The sequence below is a fragment of the Microplitis mediator genome, chromosome 8, assembly GCF_029852145.1.
Source record: "Microplitis mediator isolate UGA2020A chromosome 8, iyMicMedi2.1, whole genome shotgun sequence".
Taxonomy (NCBI): domain Eukaryota; kingdom Metazoa; phylum Arthropoda; class Insecta; order Hymenoptera; family Braconidae; genus Microplitis; species Microplitis mediator.
Genome location: NC_079976.1, coordinates 16,531,682 through 16,557,662, shown reverse-complemented (window position 1 = coordinate 16,557,662; position 25,981 = coordinate 16,531,682). Strand labels below are relative to the sequence as shown.

At 29.4% G+C, this 25,981-nt stretch overlaps 1 protein-coding gene across 1 annotated transcript; it reads left to right on the top strand.

The window, feature by feature from the left end:
• The first annotated feature begins 1,023 nt into the window (after positions 1-1,023).
• Positions 1,024-25,556, top strand: LOC130673535 (uncharacterized). The gene is made up of 8 exons (XM_057478567.1): positions 1,024-1,395; positions 1,808-2,038; positions 3,929-4,280; positions 6,701-7,064; positions 18,055-18,252; positions 18,344-18,595; positions 19,642-19,869; positions 25,294-25,556. The coding sequence occupies exons 1-8, from the start codon at positions 1,241-1,243 to the stop codon at positions 25,434-25,436; spliced, it is 1,923 nt and encodes a 640-aa protein (XP_057334550.1). The 5' UTR covers positions 1,024-1,240; the 3' UTR covers positions 25,437-25,556.
• The last annotated feature ends 425 nt before the right edge of the window (positions 25,557-25,981 follow it).

Genomic DNA, 25,981 nt, shown 5'->3' with positions numbered 1-25,981 from the left:
TTTTTCGTTACTATATGGAAAATTACTGTACTCACATTGATTAATCAGTATCAAATCTTATATGATTACTTCAGAAATCGTCTCATACAATCTTATTCATTTCCAAAATCTAGGCAATTGTAAACTTTACATTTTTCGAAAACTTATAAATACTTATAATCACAAAATTACAGCTTCTGTTTCTTATAGATTCTGATCATTTAAATGAGAATTTTAAGAAAAATTTTTTTTTGATGCACCATCTATGAGAAAATAATTGTATAAGAATTTTTGAGATTTTTCGCGGACAAATACTGATCGTTTTCTCATACCCAATTTTTTTTATGAGATTTTACAAGACCTTTTCCACAGGGTATGGACTTATTTATATGAGGTGCGAATGCCGAGCTACAAAAATTAAAAAATAAAACATTTTTTTTCCCATGTTGTTTAAATGGGAAATGGAAAATTAGAAATAAGCACCTCTAAATATTAATATTAAGAGCTCCGCTTTTAACAGGCTTCTTTTCCTACCTTCCCTCGAGTTTTCAGCCTGTTTTTTTGTTGAAAAAAAAAATTCGCCTCAAAATGGCACACCCTAATAGTCATTCCATAAAGAGATAAATAAATATGTGAGTTAAGTAAAAAAATCATGTGATAAATAACAAAAAAATAAATAAATAATTAAATAAAATTATAAATGAAGAGATAAATAAATAAATTCGTATATTAAAAAAACAGTAAATGAATAAGTAAATAACAATTTTGATTAAAAAATAAATGGATAAAAATGTCAATAAATCAGTCAATAAATCAATAAGTTGAAAAACGAGTAAATAAATAACGAAATGAATAGGTAATTAAAAAAAAAAAAAACATTTAAAAAGAAAGAGAGAGGGCTACTTGAATAATTTTTAAATCGACGACGCTCCGAGTAGTGAAGGCCACTAACAAGCGATCTCGTTAATTGTTGCTGAATATTCATATATAAGTAATCGTTACCTAGCAATACAAATAAACAAATCTGTCTCTACCTAATGCTGTCATTCAGTTAATTGCAAACCGTGCTGAAGGTGTTGCGTCTCGATAAAAAATTTTAATAAAGTCTGTTTATTTTTTTTTATCATTTTATTTTTATAATTTATTGTTCAGTTTTATTGTTTATTGTATTTGTATATATATTTCGTTGCATATTCGTTGTTATTTATATTTTCTGTTATTGTTTATTTTTTTTGCAATTTTATTCATTTAAATTGTAAATATGTCAAGTCGGAAACCCGGCCGAAGAAGCCGAGATAAAGTGTCCGACGAAGTAAAAAAAAAATTAAAAACTTTATTTGTCGGCGATAAGAAAATAATTAACGGCTATGCATTTAATATAAATGATTATACCGTGCGAGGAGACAAACCCATCGCGTAAGTAAATTTTATACATAAGCAAGTCCCTTATCCTTTTGCGCCCCTCCCTCTCTGATATATAAGCAACTGAAAAAATTAAAAGATGAATAAATAAATAAATAAAAAGTAATGAAATTAGTGATTAAAAAAATTACTCAATAAATATATTGAATGATTAATTAACAAATAGTTATGGTAAAAAAAAGTAAATGAATAAATAAATGAATAAGTGAATTAATAAATTAATAAATAAATTATCAAATATAAATATATAAAAAAAATAATTAAATTAACAAATTATTAAATAAGTAAATCAATTCAAAAATAAATTAATGAAAAAATCGATAAATAAATAAGTTTATTAATTAATAAAAAATATACTAAAATAAATTAGCTCATATCGAATTTTTTATACTCGTTATTTGAATAGATTACTCGATTGCCTGAACCGCAGGAGGTATTCTTCAACTCCTCCATTTTTACCCTGTCCAGCTCGATGTTCGATGGATATTGACGGTAAAATTGGAGAAGTGGTCAATACGCATAATCACGAAAGGGTTGAGACCTTGGCGGACGATCGTGCGTTTCATCACGACCTAAAAAAGTCGTCGTCTAACAGTGGTGAAAACTTGAAAAAAATATTTGATGATACCCTCAACAGGTCTGTACCCTCTCTCTACAGCAAAAATAATATTTCCTTAAAAATTTTAAATTTAACAAATTTTGAACAGATAAAAAAGAAATTCAATTTTTTTTTTATTTTTTAATCTTCGGAAAATTTCGTTACTTTTTTTTCTATCACCTGCCCGGAAAAAAATAGGTGCTGCAACAGGTGCTGTGAGAGCAACAGGACAAAAATTCTGTTGCAGCGGCAGGATTTTCATGTTGCAGCAACAGGACACATCCTGTGGGAGCAACAGGATTTTTCCTGTTAAATTAATAGGATAAGGAAAAAGTTTCATGTACCATTTTTTTTGTCAACATAATAAAATGTCAAAATTCCTAAAAAGATTCAAATTTTGAACGAAAATTAAAATTTCGAAAAAAAAAATTAACCGAAAAAAAATTTTAATTTTCAAATTTGAATTTTTTTCCAAATTTTGATTTTTTGTTTCTAATTTTGAAATTTCGTGATACAGACAAAAAAAATTAGGAGATGAAAAATGTATAAAAATCCTGTTGCTCCCACAGGACTGCGTTCTGTTGCAGCACCAATTTTTTTTTCTCGTGTGACATTAACAGAGTAACTAACGCAAAAATGTAAGGAATGTCAAAGGATACCCATAAACCTTTAATCATTTCAATGATCATCACACAATTACAATAACATAATTAATTCATTCATTGTTTTTAAAGTTTCGATCAATTAAACCGAAAAAACGGTTCGATGGATCTATTTGTAGACTAATAGGGTTATTAGGCATACATGAAATTACTAAAAATCTGGCAAAATGAATCTTTCAACCGATATTTACTAAGTAGCGATTGATTTACTGAAAAAGCTAAATAAGTAATCTGTTGCACTTAATTGTAATGGGTATTAAAGGAAGAAAAAATTTTTAGCCCGTGAACCTTTTTGTGTAAATAAAAAAAAAATCAGAAAATTTTTCTTTCACGGTTTTTCTCATGATTGCGTGATAACTGCAGCTCTAAAAAAATTTTTATTGTGAAATTGTGAAACTAGAGATTTCAAGCTTTGAAGTATTTTTTTTAAAATCTCCATTCGATTATTTTTCACGAAGATACAGCTAGCCAAAAATCATGAACCTGAAATTCCCAACGTTGCTATCCAACGAAAAAAATTTTTTTCTAGAATGAAAAAAAAAATATCCCCTCCTAGGATTAAATATTTTCATAGAATTGGTCTAAAATTCATCACCAGCGTAGCCCGGTCGCTGAAATACCCTCATAACCACCATAAACTCATGCTATCTCGTGATTATCGTAGGAAAAAAATTTAAAGCAATCACTTCAAGTTTCGTGTGCCCTCTGTAATTTTCACAGACTCTTCAAAATACTATAGAAAGTGTAAAAAAAAATCACCATAAGAATCCGTCTGCTCGAACGACCCCATAACCACTATAAACTCGTGCTATCTCGTGATTATCGTGGAAAAATATTCTACGAGTCTGTCAAAATCACAGAGGGCACACGGAACTCGAAATGATCAGTTAGAATTTTTATCACCGGTAATCACGGGAAACCATGAGTTTATGGTGGTTATGGGGGTGTTTTAGTGACTAGGCTACGCTGGTGATGAATTTTAGACCAATTATATGAAATTATTTAATTCTAGGAGGGCATATTTTTTTTTTTCATTTTAGAAAAAAATTTTTTTAATTGGATAGCAACGTTGGAAACTTCAGGTTCATCAAAAATCACTCTAAAGTTAGTAGAATCCTTCTATTCCTTTAATTTTCTGTCGTTAGTGTATAAATTAAGTAATTATCGTACTAACTTCATCATCTAAATTTCATAAGGATTAAAATAATCGAAAAAAATTTACTTCTGTATTTCTCAAATATTTAAATTTAAACTAAATTCAATACAGACATCCCAAGACTCAGCCTGTGTCATATGATACTAAAAAGACAAGCATGCACAGGGCCCGTCGAAAGGTTGTTCCTCCACAACCCAAAAATTTCGAGGAGTATGCCGAGTATCTGACTCAGGATCAATGGACTTCTCTATTGGCTTACAACAATGGAAGGTTGGAAGTCAAGAAAGTTGGTTCTGATGATGATACGTCGGTCATTTTTTACGATTTGCCTTATATGAAAATGACCCTCAAGAATGTTGAGAAAGGGGATTTGGAATTTTCAGTTGATTCGACCTTCAACATAATTCCGAACTCTATTAAACCCCGTCAGTTCATGACTGTTCAAATATATAAGGGAAACCAAGTGAGTTCCATGCTTAAAGAATTTTTCTTTGTTACACTTATATATTAGGGTGGCGCAAAAAAACCGACTATTTTTTTTTTTTCAATCTCGCATGAAAATTTGTTGGTTTACGATGTTTTAAGAAGCCTCTCCACAAATCAACTCGATAAAAAATTTTTAAGAGGTCGCTTACGAATTTTGAAAATATCGAAAATGATCGGAATTCGGATTTTTATTTAAAAAATTTTTTTTTTCTCGTGGCAGCAATAGTTTATATTTGTAAAATCATGACTATGCTGAAAATTTCAGCCCAAAATATAAATATTTAAACGGCGCTCAAGAATTTCGAATATTAACTGATAATATGTAATTAATAGTTTGAATTAGTTTTTATAACTCAATTGTTGTCATTTCACTTAAATATAACTTTTGCATAACCAAAAATATACAGAACAGTCTTAAACAATGAAATTCGGTCAGTTTTGAATAAGCGAAAAAACCTACAAATTGAATTAAAAAATAAAAAAGTATGTAAATAACTTATTATTTCTATTTCTCGGGTTGTATTTCCATTCATTGTCATGCAAATTGATGGTGAAAAAATCGAGAAGCTTTATTATTAATATTTAAGGGTCGCTCAAAAACGTCCAAGAGACTGCGCTCGGAAACATTCAAAATTCTTGAGCGCCGTTTAAATATTTAAATTTTGGGCTGAAATTTTCAGCATAGTCATGATTTTACAAATATAAACTATTGCTGCCACGAGAAAAAAAAAAATTTTTTAATAAAAATCCTACTTTCGATCATTTTCGATATTTTCAAAATTCGTGAGCGACCTCTTAAAAATTTTTTATCGAGCTGATTTGTGGAGAGGCTTCTTAAAACATCGTAAACCAACAAATGTTCATGCGAGATTGAAAAAAAAAAAATAGTCGGTTTTTTTGCGCCACCCTATTATATATATTATACTTTGTTACATCTCGAGTATACGGAAAAAAGTAATTGTTACAACAGGACGAAGTCCTTTGGAAACAATAGGACAAAATTCTGTTAAAGCAACAGGATTTTCATGATACAGCAATGGGGTACATCCAGTGAGAGCAACAGGACAAAGTTCTGTTGCAGCAATAAGATTTTTCCTGTGGAATCAATAGGATAAGGAACAAGTTTTATGTACCAATTTTTTTTTATCAGTATAGTAAAATTTCAAAATTTGAAAAAAAAATTCTAAGTTTGTAAAAAAATCCCAATTTTTCAATTTAAATTGTTTTTCAAAATTTGAATTTCTTTTCAGTATTGAAATTTTTTTTATAAATTTGAATTTTTTCAAAATTTTAATATTTTCTCAAGCTTAATTTTTTTACTAATTTTTGACTTTAATTATACTGAAAAAAAAAGATACATGAAACTCGTTTCTTATTTTATTCATGCTACTGGAAAAATCCTGTTGCTGCAACAAGATTTTATCCTGTTCCTCTCATAGGATGTGTCCTCTTGCTGTAACATGAAAATCATGTTGCTGCAACAGGATTTTGTCGTGTTGCAGCGCCTACTTTTCTCTTCCGTGTATGTTTTAAAAAAAAATTCTATGCAACTTGGTTGTAAAGTGGTGATTCAGGCGTTCATGATTGTACGACATTTGCCACAGATTTCAGACATTTCTCTACGAAGACTCGTGTAATTTAACTCTTTCAGCTCGTGCGTCACACTTTCATGTTCATAAACACGCCTCACCAACCTAAAGCTTATGTCGCAACATCGCAACTGTTGATAAACTACCATTTTGCAGCCAAGTTACATACAAATCTATTAAGTAATTTAAATTTGTACATAATTTTAACCACAGGCAGTGGCTTTTATGTATGTCCTCATGAAATCTAAAAAAACAACTGCATATGAGGAAGTTTTTAAATTTCTTTTTAATGAACTTTGCCCTGAAATAAAAGAGCTGCAGCCAATAGTTCATTTGGATTTTGAATTGGCCAGTCGGAATGCCATTAAAAAAATTATTCCCGACGTCAGAATCCAACTGTGTTTGTTTCATTACTGTCAAGTACTAATTATTATTATTATTATTGTAGTTATGCTAGAATTTTATTGTTGCTTCTTAGAAATACGGATAGAATACTAGTTTTAGAGTTCTAATTTTTGTCTTGCGGTAATTCTGATGATTGCGTGATAACCATATCTCTTAAAAAAATTTTGGTGAGAAAATCTTGAAACTAGAGATTTCAAAAATTTAAATGCTTTTTTTAAAATTTCGATACGATTATTTTTCACAAAGATACAGCCTTCCAAGAATCTCAAAAATCATTTCTATAATTTTTTCGGTCCTTTTATTTTTTGCATTAGGATATTTGTAGTCCTTAATTTTAAGATGAGTGCATATCTGTATGATTTGTTTGTCCCGGGTATGCACTAATCAACATATTTTTCCTTAGGCTCTCACCAAAAACGCATTTAGGCTAGGTGCACTCTCTAAAAAATATAAAAAAAATTCTGAGGTAGATGACGTCGAAAAAGAAGTTGAAGAAATTTTGAGAAAGTTAATGGCTCTTGCCTATCTACCAGCGACCTACATACCCGGCCAACTGTGCCGAATTATTGGGAAAATCAACAACCCCGAAGTGTTTAAAAGAATGAAGAGATTTTTAAATTATTATATTAAGCAATGGATAAAAGCGCGAACTCCAGAAGAATGGTCCCAATTCCACAATAAACGGAAAACTAATAATGCCACCGAGTCGTGGAACCGTGACCTCAATTCCAAGTTTGGCAAACACCCGTCAATCTGGAAATTTACAAGTAAATAAACGTTATCTTTATAGTTTTTTTTTTGTGTACACAGTAAAAAATACTGTGTTAAAATCAATACAATCTGTATGTTAGAAACGGTCCACACAATATTTGTGTTATTTTTCAACACAGACTGTTTGTGTTGAATTTCAACACAAAATTTGTGTTAAAATTTCAACACACAATTCGAGTAATATGAGAAATAACTTCAACACTTTTTAAATGTTAATGGCGACACAAAAAAAATGTTAACTTTTACATTTTATTTTTGTACCATGAATTATTTTTAGGTTATCAAAAGTGTCAACAATTATTATTTAACATTTAACTATTTTCTGATAGTAAACATGATCCTAAAGTTAACAGACAGTTAACAATTTTTGAATTTTTTTATCAACAAATCAATTACGAAAAAAAAAATCTGTCTATCGGTTGACCCTGCGGGCCAGCCCTAAAACTTCCCGCTGTTTTCAAGCTCAAGGAGCTCGAAAACATTGTTGTGAATACATTTTCGAGCTCTTCGAGCTCGAAATTACTTTTGTATGCCATTGTTTTCGAAAGAAACCGTTTTTTAGCATTTCTTTCTCCCACGATATCTCGCGAATGAATTAACCGATTTTGATGGATGAGGCAGCAATCGACGTATTTTATTGAGTTCTAGAGCTGATTAGATTTTGGAATTGTTTAGTTCAGTTGTTTCAAAGATATTTGCAAAAAACTGTTTTTAACCATTTCTTTCTCCCGCGATAACTCTCGAACGAATTATCCGATTGAGATGGCTAAGGCGGCAATCCACGCGTTTTATCAAATTCTAGAGCTGATTAGATTTTGAAGTCGATCGTTCAAGTCGTTTCTGAGAAATCAATAAAAAACTAAAAAAAAAAATTTTTTTTTTTTCGTAATTCGCCAATATTATTGAGTCTACTTGATTAAATGATCTGAAATTTTCAGGAAAGTTGACGGCCAACAAGCTCTTTCGATTGCCACCTTAACCATCCAAATCGGTTTATTAGTTAAAAAGTTACAAAGAGTTTACACACACACACACACACACACACACACACATACACACACACACACACACACACACACACACACACACACACACACACACACACACACACACACACACACACACATACACTCGGACATCACTCTGAAAATAGTCAGAATAGCTTCCTAGGACTTCAAAACGTCGACATCTGATGAAAACTCGATTTTCGAAAATCGGGGTGAAAACAATAACTTCCCGAATTTTTGAAAATTTACAATTTTCTTAGCAAGAAGTTAAAAATAAAAAATAAAAATGTGCGCAAGTAGAAAAGTAAAAAAGCCACAGATGCAATTTTTTTTTTTTTTTTTAACTATACGAATCATGAACTTTGTCGACTGTATTTTTTTATGTCTAATTGAAAATAAATCAAATCAATGTCACAAAAATAATAACTAACCAAACAAAACTGATGCTTAATGATGCTTCCCGCATAGAAGAAAGACATTTTTTTAACACAATTCAACTGTCGCTTCAACACTTTTTTTGTGTTGATTTTAAAATAACACTTAATAAATGTTGATAATATTGATTTTTGTACGAGGTAACACTTTTAAAGTGTTGAATGGTAGATCGATTAAAAATTTTTAAGTAACACAGAGAATTGTGTTGATTTGACACAAAATAATCAACACAAAAAATTTAACACGGACCGGTTTTAACACAGATACACAAAATTTTTTACTGTGTAAGTCTACCAAACAAAAGTAAATTATATTTAATTTTAAAATCATGAATTGACCATTTCTCTACTTAAATGAATATTCCCTCACAACTAAACTTTTTTTAGGGAAAAAGCACAAATAAGTTGTGTGCTAAATTTGGTATTCTACGATAATTTCGTATGCAAACTATTCGGAAGACTAGATAAAATTATTCGCACAATAATTCTGTAATTTTTTGTCTGCTGAAAAGTCGATTTCTCTACTTAAATAATTTTTTCCCTACAACCAAGTGTTTTGAAGGCAAAAGCATAGATGATTCGTGTGCTAATTTTTGTCTTTTACGAAAATTCCTTCGGCGAACTATTCGGAAAACTAGATCGAATTGTTCGAACAATAATTTTTTAATTTTTCGTCTGCTGAAAAGTCGATTTCTCTACTTACATAATTTTTTCCCTACAACCAAGTGTTTTGAAGGCAAAAGCACAGATGATTCATGTGCTGCATTTGAAATTCTACGATAATTCCCTATTAAAAATATTTGGAAAACTAGATTGAATTATTCGTATAATAATTCTTTAATTTTTCGTCTGCTGAAAAGTCGATTTCTCTACTTAAATAAATATTTTTCTACAACCGAGTGATTTAGAGGCAAAAGCACGGATAATTCGTGTGCTGAATTTGATATTCTACGATAATTCCCTATGCAAACTATTCGGAAAACTAGATCAACTGATTCGTACAATACTTTTTTCAATTTGTCGTCTACTGAAATATCAATTTTTCTACTTAAATAAATATTTCCTTGCAATAAAGTACACGGAGAGAAAAAAATGAGAATTTTTCAAATTTTACTTAGGAAAAATTCCCTTGTTGACATAGCAAATTTTGCTTTATCAACTTTGAAAATTTTACTAGGGAAACATGAGAAAATAACCATTTTTTATAGGAATTTTACCCACATTTTATAGGAATATTTTCTATATTAACATTGGAAAAATTTCCATGTAGACATGGAAAAATTGCTCTGTTAATTTTGCTGAAATTTCTTTATTGACATGGGTATTTTTACTATGTCAGTATAGGAATTTTTTCCATGTTACCGAAGTAATTTCATCTATATTGACATGGAAATTCTTCCTATGTTGTCAAGGAAAAAATTCCTCGGTTAACATAGTAAATATTCCTATGTTGACATAATAAAAATATCCATGTTGGCATGGGAAAAATTTTCATGTCAAGATAGGAAAAATTGTTATGCTGCATAGGAAAAGTCTACAAGAAGCTAAAATCAACAATATACCAAATATTTTGGTCATTATTATCACTTAGGCCTTAAATCGATAGAATTGAGATGTGTGAAGGTTTTAAGATTTACGAAAATATAATTTAAAAGTTTTCGAAAAATTTTTCTCACCTACAAATGAACAAATGTATTTATAAATTCGATTAAAAATTAATTACATCGTGTTTTCAACAGGATAAAATCATCAATTCAATTAAATAATTTTGATTTACTTATTAAATTACGTAAAAAAAAAACATCAGTTTATAGATCTTTAATTTTTACATACATGAGAATTTCTACTTTCTTAACATGGGAATAATTTCTCATGTTAACATAGAAGAATTTCCTATGTCATTAGAGGAATTCCAGCAATGTTAACACAGGAATTTCTTCAATCTCTACATGGGAATTTTGTCAAGAAAATTTCCCATGTTAACATTGGATGGTTCCAATATAACATAGTTATTTTTCCAATGTTGATATATGAAAATTTACATTGTCAATATAGGAATAATTCGTATGTAACAAAGCAAAATTCACTATGTGACATAGTTACAATGCACATGTTGGTATAGTAAAATTTACAATGCCACCAAAGGAATTTTTCCCAAAAAAAATTGGAAAAATTCCCATTTTTTTCTCTCCGTGTAATTTTACTAAAAAAGCACGGATAATTAGTGTGCTGAATTTGGTATTGTACGATAATCCCCTGTGCAAAATATTCGAACACTAGATCGACTCCATCGTACATTGATTTTTTATTTTTCGTCTACTGAAAAGTCGATTTTTCTACTTCAATAAATTTTTCCCTACAACAAATTGTTTATAAAAGCAAAAGCACGGATGATTTGTGTGCTAAATTCATTATTCTACGATAATTCCTTGTGCAAACTATTCTTAAAACTAGATCGACTCATTCGTACAACAATTCTTAATTGTTTTGTAATTTTTTGTCTACTGAAATGTCGATTTCTTTACTAAAATAAATGATTTTTTATAAATAAGCGATTTTACGAAAAAAACGGAAATAGTTCGTGTGCTATTTTTTCTCTTTTACGATAATTCCCTATGCACACTTCTCCAAAGACCAGATCGACTCATTTGTACGATAATTTTTTAATTTGTTGATTACAGAAAAATCGATTTTTCTACTTGAATCTATTTTTCCCTACAAGCAAATGTTTTAAAGACAAAAGCCCGGATAATTCGTGAGCTGAATTTGCTCTTCTGCGATAATCCCCTATGCAAATAATTTGAAAAAGTAGCCCATGCAGGAGCCGCCAGAGTTGAACGACAGGGCCCTACTTGGCCCAGCACTGGGGAACCTAGCTTTGGCACATCTATATTGGCCCATGCTTGGCTCAAGATTGGGTACTCAGTCCTGGCCGTTACAATGATTACCCGGGCTTGGGCCAAGACTGGGTAACCTAGCCTTGGCCATCCAATGGCAAGCCAGACTTGGGCCAAGACTGGGTAACCTAGCCTTGGCCATCCAATGGCAAGCCAGACTTGGGCCAAGACTGGGTAACCTAGCCTTGGCCGTCCAATGGCAACCCAGACTTGGGCCAAGGTAGAATTACCCAAGTTTGGCTATGCCTATGGTTTAATAAGTAGATCATATAAATGTATCAGTTCAACATTAGTAGGTTCGTCCAGTAGCTATTGTTCGGACCCAGCAATCAGAAGGACGGCAGTTCGCGCCCGGAGCCCAGCAGAATTTTCACCGAGTTTTTTTCACATCATTTACCTCCTTTAGATAGTTTAAACGTTAATGATCATAAATTCTACGAAGTTAATAATAATAAAATTTTTTTTAAATTAAATTTATTCGTTTCCTCGAGGCATGGGCAAAGTCTGGCAAAAAAGTCAGGGCCAGGACTGGCAACCAAGCATGGGCCAGATCTAGCAACCAGGTCTGGCCCAATGTTATCATTTCAGAGTCCTACCAAGGCTGGGCCAAGGCTGGCTTACAAGCTTGGGCCAAGGTTTTACATACTTCGGCCAAGCCTGCGCCAAGCCTGGGCCCGTCGTACTTTCCTCTCTGGGAGATCGACTAATTCGTACAATAATTTTTTCATTTTTCCTTTACTGTATAGTCGATTTTCCTACTTAAATAAGATTTTTACCGAAACTACGTTTCTTAACGTGCAAAATACATGAATAATATAGAATACAGTGTAAAAAATTCTGTTATAAAAATTGACCCCGAGAACTTTACATGGCCGTGTAGGGTGGAATGGCAGCGTAAAATTCTCTCGGTATAAGTTTTCCATCTGTGTAATTTTAACACGGTGTAATTTATTTTTCTTATGCCATTTGCGTGTTACTCAGTATGTTTTTATCGAATAATCAACGATTGATCATTGGATATGTTTAGTTACTTAACTCTAATTCTTAATTAATAAGTATATTGTATTATTTATTTATTTAATAGTTTGTTCAAAAATTTTTATCATTATGAATATTTATTATATATATTATTGTAAGTCATTGTAAATATTATTAAAGGATTGTACATTTCATCAAAGGTTGATTTGAGAATAACTCGCTCAAACCCGATGATAGTTTTATCAATTCAGTTTCCATCGTCAATTTAAAGATAAAAAACTGTCACGATATTTAAATATCGTGGCAGTCTCACATCACAGTCGGTGAGCAACAGATGGCAGCACACGCTGCTCAACACGTCTCTAATATCATTATTATTATCATTATTATTATTATTATAATTTTATGTATTATTTTATTCTATTTACTGTGTCGTTATTATTTGTTTGATTTCCTAGGTAAAAATTGCGTCTGAATCAGTAAAATTTACTGAATTTTATAAAGGGATAAATGGATTTTATAGACGCTGGGATAAATAATTGCGTATTTATTTATATGATTATTATTATTTTGGTTGGTTGACGCATGCGCGTCAACGCAACAGTTGGCGTCAGTAAATTTATTATTTATTATATATAAATTTACTGGCTTTATAAATAAATCAATGCGGGATTTACCTGTAAATGATATGGATAATTGGCTCTGAAATGTGCGAATGGTCATTTAATGTCGGGATTGGGCAAATTACACTAAAACAATTCATGCATCATGTTGGTGTTAGAGGGAAAATTAACATGCGACAGGTATATTTCTCCATTGGTCTGAGTGAGATAAATCATAAGATGGCGTCGGCCGAAGTGCCGGCGCGAGAAACACGTGCTGCCGTGGTCAGACGTGGATAATCACTTGTAAGAGCAAGGTGTGTTGCTGTTGCTGTGGAATATATTTATTGAGACGCCATTTGGCTATAAGTGAAATTTATAAAAATTATTGGCCATTTTGTGAAGTAAAATTGGTTTAGTGTTGCCATAATCATTGTTGACATATTATTGAGACCAATGGAACCTGTACGCGTTCTATATTACGACGATAACTGTAAGTACCTTTGTGCTAGATACATTGGCGTGTAATTTGTCCCGCGTCGGTGGCCATTCGTATAACTCTCACGTGTGAGTGAGAGAGAGAGCAATAGTAATACTAAATTTCAATATATGTATATTGCGTACTTGTTTGTCCCAGCGGAAATGTACTCAAAATTGGAAAGTAATGTTTGGTATTATATATATAATAATTATTAGTGACCGTATATGTGTTGGCGGTAAATAATTAATAATATTTACATTTATTATTTATCATATTTTGAGTATTATTGGGACCGATTCATTATAGTTGGGGTAGATATTTACAATCGATTAATTATTATCTGAGAAACATTTATGATTTGATGCGATAATATTGTTTGGTAATTATTATTTATGGTATTTATTATTTTGCGGTAAATATCTACTCGTATGTAAATTATTATTTGCGATCGGTATTTATTATTTTGAGAAATAATTTACGATTAATTATATAGCATCAGTGGTTTCTTTATTATTTTGCGTTAAGAATTTTATATTATTATCAGTGATCACTTATTTTGCGGTAAATATTTATATTGGTAAATATTATTTGTGATCATTCAGTATTATTTTGCGTTGACTGTTTTACAATTATATATTATTATTTATAAACACTGGTGATTATTTGCTGTAACTATTTACGAGTATTATCAGCGATTACTACTATTGGTGGTAAATAGTTACAGTTGCTCAACGTTTTAAAATATTTATGCGTATTATATGATTATAATTTGTGATAAAAATTATATTTGTGTGCACCATAATTATTATTTATAATTATTTATATTTATCTGATGTCACGTGCGAGTGATATCCAGTCGTACATTTGGTACAATTTTTGTTTGCGTTATTTGACCATTGGTCAAGAATTTATGTTGAAGTGGACTATTATTATTTGTTTATGGTTATTGTTAACACCCGCGGAAACAACATTATAATTTAAAATATATCGGGTTGTTAAATGGCTACCAACCTGGGATAGATTTAATTTTATTGTTTATTTATTGCATACTATCTCTTTCTTGCTATCCTTTTCCAACACCTGAAACTGCTCTCTGATTTTATTACTTCATTTTCATTTTTCATTTCATTTATTTATTATTGAGTATATTTTGTTCGTGGGGGTACACGAACTGGCGCCCGATTCGGTTATCTAACCCAGCCTGAGAAGAGCTGTGTATCCCGCATGGAAAAATATATATGTGAAAAATATACTCATAAATATATGTCAAATATAAGTCAAATATAGAAATATGTATTTTGACATATATTTTTTTTGCATTAAATTATATGTGCGCATATAAGGTTACTTATATGTGTAAATATATGTTTATGTATAAGACTGCATATATGTTTGCATATATGCTCATTTATAAGTCACATATATTTTACATATACGCCAACATATATTTTTACATATATGTTTATATATATGTAAAAATATATTTTTACATAAATTTTTACATATATACTAAATATATTTTGACTTACATATTTGTGTATATACGAGCATATATATAAAAATATATGCAGACATATATTTTTTCATATATGTTTGTATGTATACCCACATATATTCTCTAGACTTTTTCAGAGTTTTTCAGAGACAAGTCCGAAAAATTTCCACTAGGGATTTCAGGTATTGAAAATAAAAAAAAATTCATGTAAGTTTGTGATATTGTAACAAATATGTTGACATATATGTCAACAGATATTTGCATATATATGAACATATATGTAAATATATATGTTTCTATATAGATTAATATATATGTGAATGTATATAGCTGTATATATGTTGAGATATATAATTGCATATATGTTGATATATATATTGAGATATATACTTTCGTACATTTTTATATATATGCAGACATGTACATTGACGTATATGAGAAAATATATGTCTGCATATATTTCTTATATATTCCAGGTATATCCTGACATCTATGAAATCATACATGCATACATTTATATCAACATATAACTGAAAATATATTTGACGTATATTTTTTTTGCGTACATATATTTTGCATATATCACATATATGTCACGTATATATTTTTTCATGCGGGTATCCAGTGGGGATCGTGGGCATCTCCAAGGGATTTTGTTTTCTTTTGTTTATTATTTTATTTTCAGTTTTCACCATCGGTGGGCCATAACGGCTATTTGACACTAACCACACTCCGCCGTGGGTAGTGTGAAATAGAAGAGAACGTTATAAAACACTTTCGAAATTGATATACACTGCAATCAATCACATAATTGACGATCATGGACCTTTTTGAACTATTTCAATTCGCCTATATATTTCATATATAAAACCTATATATTGTTAGAAATATATAAAAATATATATGGTGAATATGTGATAAATATAGGGGAGCCTGGGGTATGAAGGCCTCCTTAAGCCGGTTTTCTCTTGTTGTGGCTTTTGACCATCAAATTCATTATTTTCCGTCTATTTCGGAAGAATCAGTCAAAATTTTTCAAAAAATTGAAAAAAAAAAATTTTTTTTTTTCTGGGGCACAAAGACCCCCTCTCCAAAAAATTATAAAAAAAATTTTTTTTTTTATTTTCCGTCAAGTTATTACCTCTATAATGTTTTTATCATATTTTAGGCCAATATGTGATATGTGGGGTAAAATGGACCACTAAAAAAGAAAAATTGTAACAAAAAAATTAACTTTACGGAAAATAATTTTTCGAGTGGTCCATTTTGCCCCACATATCACATATTGACCTAAAATATAATAAAAACTTTATAAAGGTCATAACTTGACGGAAAATGAAAAAGAAAAATAATTTTTTCGAGTGGTCCATTTTACCCTACATATCACATATTGGCCTAAAATATGATAAAAACATTATAGAGGTCATAACTTGACGAAAAATAAAAAAAAAAATTTTTACCTAATTTTGAGGGGGGCCTTCGTACCCCAGGGGGCCTTCGTGCCCCAGGCTCCCTTATAGCGGCAAAAATATATATATTTATGAATATATGTTTTTTACATATATTAGAATATATATTTTTTATAATATATTTCTTTTTATATAATGTTTTACATTTCTCTACATATATTATCTCATATAATGCTCAATATATTTTTGTCATATATGGATGGTATATATGTAATTTATAAAGTATAATATAATAAAATTTATATATTTTTAGACTCATATAATTAGTGATATGTTGTCTGTATATAATTGATCATACATGGAAGAACTTATGTATTTAAATCTATGGTTTACGGTATATTGAAGTTACATTTTTCCAATATATTAAAAATTATATTTTCCTCGATATATTGAAAATTATAGTCTTTATATACCGATATTTTTTGACAAGCTGCCCGATAGCATAGAAATGAAAATTACAAACTAAAATGCATGGTTTTTATTTTGTAACCACAGTACGAAAAATATGTACAGTACTATATATTTTGCAATATATTGGACGTTATATACTGCAAAATATATGGAGTACCATATATTTTGTAATATACTGGAAAACTTATATAAAAAATATACATTACACTGTATATTAATAAATATCCTACTTTCAATACAAAATATCAATGTATAATAAAACATACCAAGATATATATGCTAAACATACGTAAAAAAGTTATATTGATAAATATATAATTAATATATTGTAGCAATATATTTTTTTCAATATATTACCATATATTAATACGGCAAAAATATAAATATTATTTTATATATTGTGCAATATATCACATTATAATATTCATATATTTTAAAGTATATTTTTTCACATATAAAGTTTTTTCATACGGGAAATGTTCAAAATATTATATGATTGAATTTAATTTCTGAACGCATAATTATCATGAAAATGATACGTTAACACGTTTGGCAGTGTAAATATTTTGAATTCATGCCGCCTAATTTCAACACCGAATTTCGTGTAATATTCACACCAAAATTTTGACACCGAGACATTTACACTACACCGGATCCAAAAAATTTCTTACAGTGAAGGGAATTTCTGTTCTGTAGTTATTCTTTTCTTAATTTATAGATAATTATTGTCACGTAACGACTTAATTTAGTCAAAATTAATTAGTTTATAAGTATGATTATTTAAGTTTAAGTTTGAATTTAAGTCGTTGCGGACATTTTTGTCCGTTTAGTAAAAACGGGCTGGCGCCCTCGTGCACTAACCCAGCCTGAAGAGCTGGTCCAGGCACAACAATAATTAGTTACTGATCGTCTAAAATTTATTATTTTGATTTAAACATTAATTTAAATCATATTTATTATTATTTTTATTTTTGAATTTAAATTTATAATTTTTTATACACACGTGGGTGACCGCATACGATTTACCGAATTTGTTCGCGTCTCCGTTGCGAATTCGAAAACGGTATACGTTATATTATTATCTTGCAATTTTAATTTTATCGTGTTAAAATTAAATTTTATTCTGTGTTTGTATGGGGAGATAATTTCCCCTTTTTATTCTTCACTGAATACATTCCCTAAATTTCTTTTAACGATATTGTATTTCCTCAGCAAAAATTGTCGAAGAGCAAAACATTGCTTATAGAGAATACTTAGCCATAATGGCATTAAAAAAACCGCAACGGGGGCAAATTGAAAATCGCCGCAAGTCCTCAAAGATCCAAGATCTAAACAGCCAATTGACTTCGGGCCTCATTTCTCCCAGTCAATTCTTGGAATTCGCCACGCAACTTATAACTTTCCGTCGAAGTGAGTGTAATTATTAGTTACATTTTAACATACAAATTTTAACACAGATTTTTTTCTTTCCACAAATACGAAATTTTTTTACTGTGTGTAGGTAATACAGATGGTACAGAAGCTGTTGAAATAAATGATGGAGAAATAAAAAATGATGACAAAAAAATAGAAAATAGAGATTCAATAGACAATGAATTAAATTTACAACATTCATCGGATGATGAAGAGCAGGTGAATATGGACGATGAAGAAGAAAAGCTGGAAGAAACAGATGATGAAGCAGATGATGATGATGATGAAGATGATAAAGACGTTCCGGTGAAAGCCGAGATTATACGGAGAATCAAAGAAGGTACCCAACACTAGCTTATTGCTGCAACAGGAATAGCCTGAGGCTGCAGCAGAGCTCGCCATGTTTCAGCTACAAAATCGTGTTGCAGCCACAGGTTATTCCTGTTGCAGTCGTAAATCTATTCCCGTTCCCGGCTAGAATTTTTTCCTGATTTGCCTGAAATACCATACGGACCTTGTCAGGTTAATAGAAGGTTTGCCTTATTAGGGCAAACCTGGCGAGTTACTTATCATGACCTCATCAGGATATCCTTATTCAAAAAAAAGTAATTTGCTATCGGGTTGACCTGACAAGTTCTTTGTCAGGACCTCATCAGGATATCCTTATTCAAAAACAAGTTATCCGATCCCTTCAAATATTTCATTAACAGGCTAAAAATTAAACAAAGTATAAAAGAATATTATATGAAAATCACGTCAATCATTGCAGCACGGATTTTTTACTTCTTTATCGGTTATTCTTTGACATCATAATGAATATAATATTTACACTTACAAAATCACATATGTATGTCAGCGCAGTGGATAGCATCAAGGACTTTGAATCGGAAGGACGCAGGTTCGAGCTCAGCAGCCATCGGGATTTTTTCATTAATAAAGAACATGTTAACTTCCTCTAATTAATGCTCTTAATACAATTTATCTATAACATTCCCGATCGAATTGAAATTCTCTTATTTTTTTTCCGCAATTTAATATTTTTTTAAAAATAATTACTAATAAGGCAACTCTGAAAAGGATTTGATGAGGATATCCTGGTAAGGATCTGATAAGGTAATCCTGATAAGGACATGGGTCTTAAGCGTTACATCCAGATCTGGACCTTATTTGAAATAAGGTTAACCTTATAAGGACCTCGTCAGGTCCTTATCAAATATTCTAGTCAGGTATTAACACGAACAATTAGTGTTGCAGCCACAAATCTGTATCTATTTGTATTTAGTATTATTATTATTATTATTATTATTATTATTATTATTATTATTATTATTATTATTATTATTATTATTATTATTATTATTATTATTATTATTATTATTATTGTAGCATTTGCTTCTCATGGCATTATCATGACTGAAGATTGCTTAGTACAAGAAGTAGAAGAATTCGGAGAAGAATTAGTATATATCGGAGAAGAAGGAATAGAAATAGAAAAATTAATTGAAACAGAAGAAGTCAAAGAAACAGAAGTAGTGATAGGAAAAGCGCATGACTACGGTTTAAATGAAAAAAAAAATGACATGCCTTCGACGAGTGCGGATACAGTGTCTGAAGGTATGAATAAATATCACAAATATACACCACCGCTCCAAAGTATTTGGCCTCTTAGAAAAAAGTATTTTGTAAAAGTTTGAATAAATGAAACGATTTTATAATAATTTTAATTATTTATTAGCAAATTATTAGACGTCATAACAATACCTATTTAGCAGTGAGGTACAAACAATGAAACCTAATAAAAGTATTGTTTCGAATATAATGAACAATGCAGGTGGCCAAATACTTTTGATCGGTAGTGTACCTTCCCGGGAAAAGTAAATCATATAAAAGTATAAGTAAAGCTTAGACCGATTCAAAAAAATCGACAATTTTTATTTTTTTCAAAGACACACACTCAAAAGTTTCAGTAGGATAAAAGAAGACACTGGTTGAAATTTGAGCCCTTAATATTAATATTAAGTACTTCCTTAAGTAATCGAAAAAATTTTAGACAGCTATTTTCTTACTTATATACTCAAAGAAATTTCATTTTTTTTTCTTATTACAATCTTTTGCTGTTTGTCGACAATGAAAGGAATATTTGATCATTTCTGTTATTTATATGAGTTTTGTCTAAAATTTTAAAATTTATTAATCAAATTTAACTAGTTTAACAATTTCAAATAGAAAACTTTTTACATTAGATCAATTTATTTTTTAATGTTATAGCATAAATATAAAATTACTTGCAGATTTTGTCTGTTATTATGGTATATATATCAATTAAAATGCATCCGAACATATAATTTTTAATAAATACTTTTATATACTTATGACAAAATCTGAAGCTGTTTTAAAGCGTTGGATAATTATTAAAATTATTAAAATATTGATCATAGGAAAGAATTCCTTAAAGATTCAAAACAGCTTAGCATTTAGTCATGAATAGATGATCTAAAAATTATATCTTCTACTGCAATTTAATTAATATACTATAATAACAGATGAAATCTGCGAGTAATTTTATATTTATTCTATAATATTTAAAAACAAATGGATTTAAAGTAAAAAGTTTTCAATTTAAAATTTAAAAAATAGGTAAATTCAATCAATAATTTCCAAAATGACAGACAAACCCTATACAAAAACCCGAAATCATCAACTATTTCCTTAATCGTTGACAAATAGCAAAAATTGGAAGAAAAAAAAATGAAATATTTTCGAATGTAAAAGCAAGAAAATAGCTGTCTAAAAATTTTTGGATTGCACCCGTTTAAACATCATACAAGTAACTAAGTTCTGACCAAGTTTAAAATTTTTTCATCACTTGTTACCAGGGATATACATTAGGGTGTCCCAAAAAAAAAAATATATTTTTTTTTTTAAGGTCTTATGGGCTCAAAAGTTACTTTATATTATAAAAAAAATCCTCACCAAATTTCAGCCAGATATCTTTAAAATTGAGCTATCACAGAGGGGGGTCCCCTTTCCCATTTAAAATGCCCGCAAAAATATTTAATTTTAGTTTTTCTTTATTAAGACTATGAAAAAAATTTTTTTCGAAATTCCACTTTAAATATTTTTGTAGGAAATTAAATTCTCTACAAAAAAGTGCTGAAGCATTATGTGCGTCAGACGAACTAGAAAAAAGTTACGGGACTTCAAAGATCAGCAAAAATTTAGTTTCCTCAGTGTTACATTTTTTTTTATTATTTTTCATTTTTATTCTATCGAAAAATTTTTTTTTTCAAATTTTGAGAAGCACGTTCTTGTACGAAATTTAATTTTCTACAAAAAGTATCTGATATGTTATGTATATCAAATGTATGAGAAAAAAGTTATCGGGCTTTCAATATCGACGAGAAGTTTAAAAAATATTAATTTTTTTTTTGTACTCGACCAAAGAAAGTTGTTTTTTTTTTTTTTTCATTTTTACAGGATTTATCCTCATAGAATAAAATTCTCTATGAGAATAACAATCTTAAAACAACTGAATTGCTTAAAGTATAGATAAAAAAATTAAATAAATTACTGTTGCTTAGTTCAGTTTATTTCTTATTAAAAAATAATAAACTTTTTTTACATTTATCGTAAACTGTAAGCAATTATATTAATTTTTACGCAAATATTAAAGTATATTATTGAAGGACTTCAAATATTCATTCTTGTTACAAGTAGGGTATGCAGCTCTATGATTTTTGACAACTTTAAAAATGTTTTGTTGTCCTTCTTCATCTCTCGTACCAAAATTATTATATTCCTGAATTAACGCAACACCACGTTCAGCTATGTCATTAACAACTTTAAGATTATTCAGCATCATTAAACATTCATTATAACTTTTATTATTTAGCCACGTTTCAGGATTGACATTTAAAAAATCACTTGATAATTCAAATTGCTCGAACAATGACATAGATTTTTTGCTTATAAAATCACTTATATCCTTATTGCAAATTGAATCATAATCTTTTTCAGTAATTTTAATTCTTTTTTCATTTGTGACACTTTCTCTGGTTTTAATTGATTGTACCATTTTTAATTTTATTTCCAATGGAATAGAATTGTCTAAAAATGATAAGGCAGAAAGTTCTTCAGACAGATACCACAAATGTCTAGAAAACTTTATAGCAGCTACTTTAGATATTTCAGGATTGGTATTTTTATAATTTATCAAGTCTTGTAAAAATTTAAGATCTTGATTGGGAGCTTTTAGAGGATTTGGGCAAGTATACCATGATCTTAGATAAATCTTAACTATAAATAAGCATACATCTCGTAATTTAGGTATTTCTTTTGATGACATACTAAATTGACGCTTAAACATAAATATTTTGAGACAGTATATAGCTTTCGAAATGAATCTAGCATGATGGTTTGCTCCAGGAACTTTAAATATAATACTGTGAGCTAAACCACCTCCCAAAAATATATGAGCTATATCCAGTAGCTCTCGATAATCGTCACGTGGTTGATATGTCTGAAAATTATGTGATAATTAAACACGATAGCAATTAAGTAAATGTACGAAAAATTAATAAAATAAAATTATTCAACTATAATAATACATTTTTTTGGCGTGAAATAAATTCTAAAATCTCTTCTCTTTGGTCTCTTATATTTAAATTAATAAAATCATCATGTAATCCAGTCTCGAACTGTGTTTTATCAATGTTAGGCCAATTTTCTTTGAAACGTTTAAATATTAATACATTCGGTGAAGATGTTGTTGGCCAGCAGGTTTCCACTACACAACGGAGTACAAGTTCATAAATGTGATGGCGACAAGCAAAATAAAATAAGTTTTTTTTTAAATGTTGCTCCAAATACGAACATGTTCCTTCCTGATGACCTGTAAAATGTATGATATTATAAATGGAGAAAAAAAAATAATTAAGGAATTAAAAATAAAGAATATTGCTTTACCCGTATTGACTGCTGCTGTATCAAAACAAAGACCTTTGATGCGATTTCCAAGCTGCTGTTCATTTAACAGTTTAATTATTGCATTGGCTTGGTGCTTGCCAGTCCCAGATTCTAATTTTGGAGCACCTACAAATATTTCAGTGTTTAATCCTGATACTAAGACTGGTAATTGATCGACTTTTTTCATTTTATCATTATCAAGAACCATTTTTCCATCCCAGTGCAGAATTAGGCACTTAGCAATAGATTGATTGTTTTTAATATTATCTACGATAGACTTTCGTGCTTCTACACGATGTCGATAAATTGAACTTTTGCTGAAACTAAGATTCTCAGAATCGACGTTAAGAGCTTGAGCAAAAGAAGCTGTTAAATGAGCAGCTTTTCGATAGCTTAGTTTTGTACCATCCATAGCAGCCGCTGTTAGTGGTGTCACTAATTTTATTTTTTTATTTTTTGGTTTGTAATATTGAGATAATTCATCTTCAAAATTTGATGCCGTTCTTTTTAATTCATTTTCAGAATCAGTAGAAAGATAAAGAGATAAATTCTTAGATGATACGGTAACATTGGAAAGACTTCTGCTTAACTCTAAAAATAATTAAAATCAATTACTCGAGATTAAATGACATAAACAAAATTTAGTTATAAATTATTTAAATTTTAATTGTATTAATTAATTAAATTAGATCGTACCATCTTCAACATCATCTTCGGTAGGTTCTTCAACAGTTACTTTTGGATCTAAATTTATTGGACATCTTCGTTTTTGTTGTTGGGAATCGATCAAAATAATTTTTTTATCGTCCGGCAGTAAACTTAAACTTTTTTTAAGACTTATATCGAATAACTCATCCAATGCTTCTGAGAATGTCGTTTCGTTTTTTTTTTGTGATGGTGATTTTTTTCTCTTCGAGGTTTTACTTAAATTAAGCCACTTCTTATACAATGCTTCGACTTTTACAATGCTATTGTAGTTTTTAATTACTGGTATCCCAGTACTCTTCCAAATAACATTAACATCATTAATAACCTCACTTGCACACTGTCGAATACTTTTTTTCAAATTGTAATATTTATAAAAAAAAAGACTCATTACCTGTCGATTGGTTGGTAACTTACGTGTACTCATTTTGCTAGTAGTAAAACCTACTAAATAAATTAATTTTTTTTGGGAGTTCATTGATAATTGGTTTCAATCACTAATTTCAAATATTAATGATAAATTGCAAATGTTTAAGTACATTTACCTACTTTCTTGAAATGAGCGAATAAAATTTTAATATTTTCAAATTTTTAATGCATATGTACCACTATCTACCGCTAGGTGGAATTTTTAGAAATGAACCAATTAAATTCCAGGATTATTTAAATTTAAATGCATTAGTATTTATTTATACCGCTAGGTGGTGTTGAATTATAGCAATATAACAATGTCGACAACTTTTAAAATTTCGAATGTTGGGTGGGAATAAAAAAAAAAAAATAATATTTTTTAAACTTTTCGTCGATATTGAAAGCCCTTTAACTTTTTTCTTATACATTTGATATACATAACATATCAGATACTTTTTGTAGAAAATTAAATTTCGTACAAGAACGTGCTTCTCAAAATTTGAAAAAAAAAATTTTTCGATAGAATAAAAATGAAAAATAATAAAAAAAAATGTAACACTGAGGAAACTAAATTTTTGCTGATCTTTGAAGTCCCGTAACTTTTTTCTAGTTCGTCTGACGCACATAATGCTTCCGCACTTTTTTGTAGAGAATTTAATTTCCTACAAAAATATTTAAAGTGGAATTTCGAAAAAAATTTTTTTCATAGTCTTAATAAAGAAAAACTAAAATTAAAAATTTTTGCGGGCATTTTAAATGGGAAAGGGGACCCCCCTCTGTGATAGCTCAATTTTAAAGATATCTGGCTGAAATTTGGTGAGGATTTTTTTTATAATATAAAGTAACTTTTGAGCCCATAAGACCTTAAAAAAAAAAATATATTTTTTTTTTGGGACACCCTAATATACATATTGAAAGCTGCAAAATTACATAAATATAAATAATTTATATTTACAGAAATAGATGAAGAGAATAAAGAGAATAACAGCAATGCCGGAAAAAAAAAATTAAATATTAATATACAAAAAAATGAAATAATAAAACTAAAATTTATAAAAATGAAAAATGGAAAAGAAGACCAGTGGGCAATGAAAAAGTAAATAATATAAAAAAACGCATCCAAATAGTTCATTGTTATAATATTATTAATTAAATTATTTCTTTTCAATTTCATATATGTTCAATTCATTTAAACTTTGTTAATAATAAAATTGTGAATTTAAAAAACCTTCTATAGTTCTTATTTTTGCCCTAATATTATAATAAGTCTAGTTTTTATCAGATTTCAACATTTTTAAGACATAGAGAACTTTGACTATCCTGACTGAAATTTTTTCCTGATTTGCCTTAAGAACCATAAGAACCTTGTCAGGTTAATATAAGGTTTGCCTTATTAGGTCAAACCTGACATGTTCGTTATCAGGACCTCATCAGGATATTCTCATTCAAAAAAATTTGATTTGTCATCAGCTAAACCTGACGTGTTCCTAATCAGGACCTCATGAGGATATCCTTATTGATGAAAAAGTTATCCAATCCTTTTCAATATTATATTTACAGGATGAAAATTTAACAAATTACAAAACAATAATATATTTACATAAAAATTACGTCAATCTTTGCAGCACGGATTTTTTACTTCATC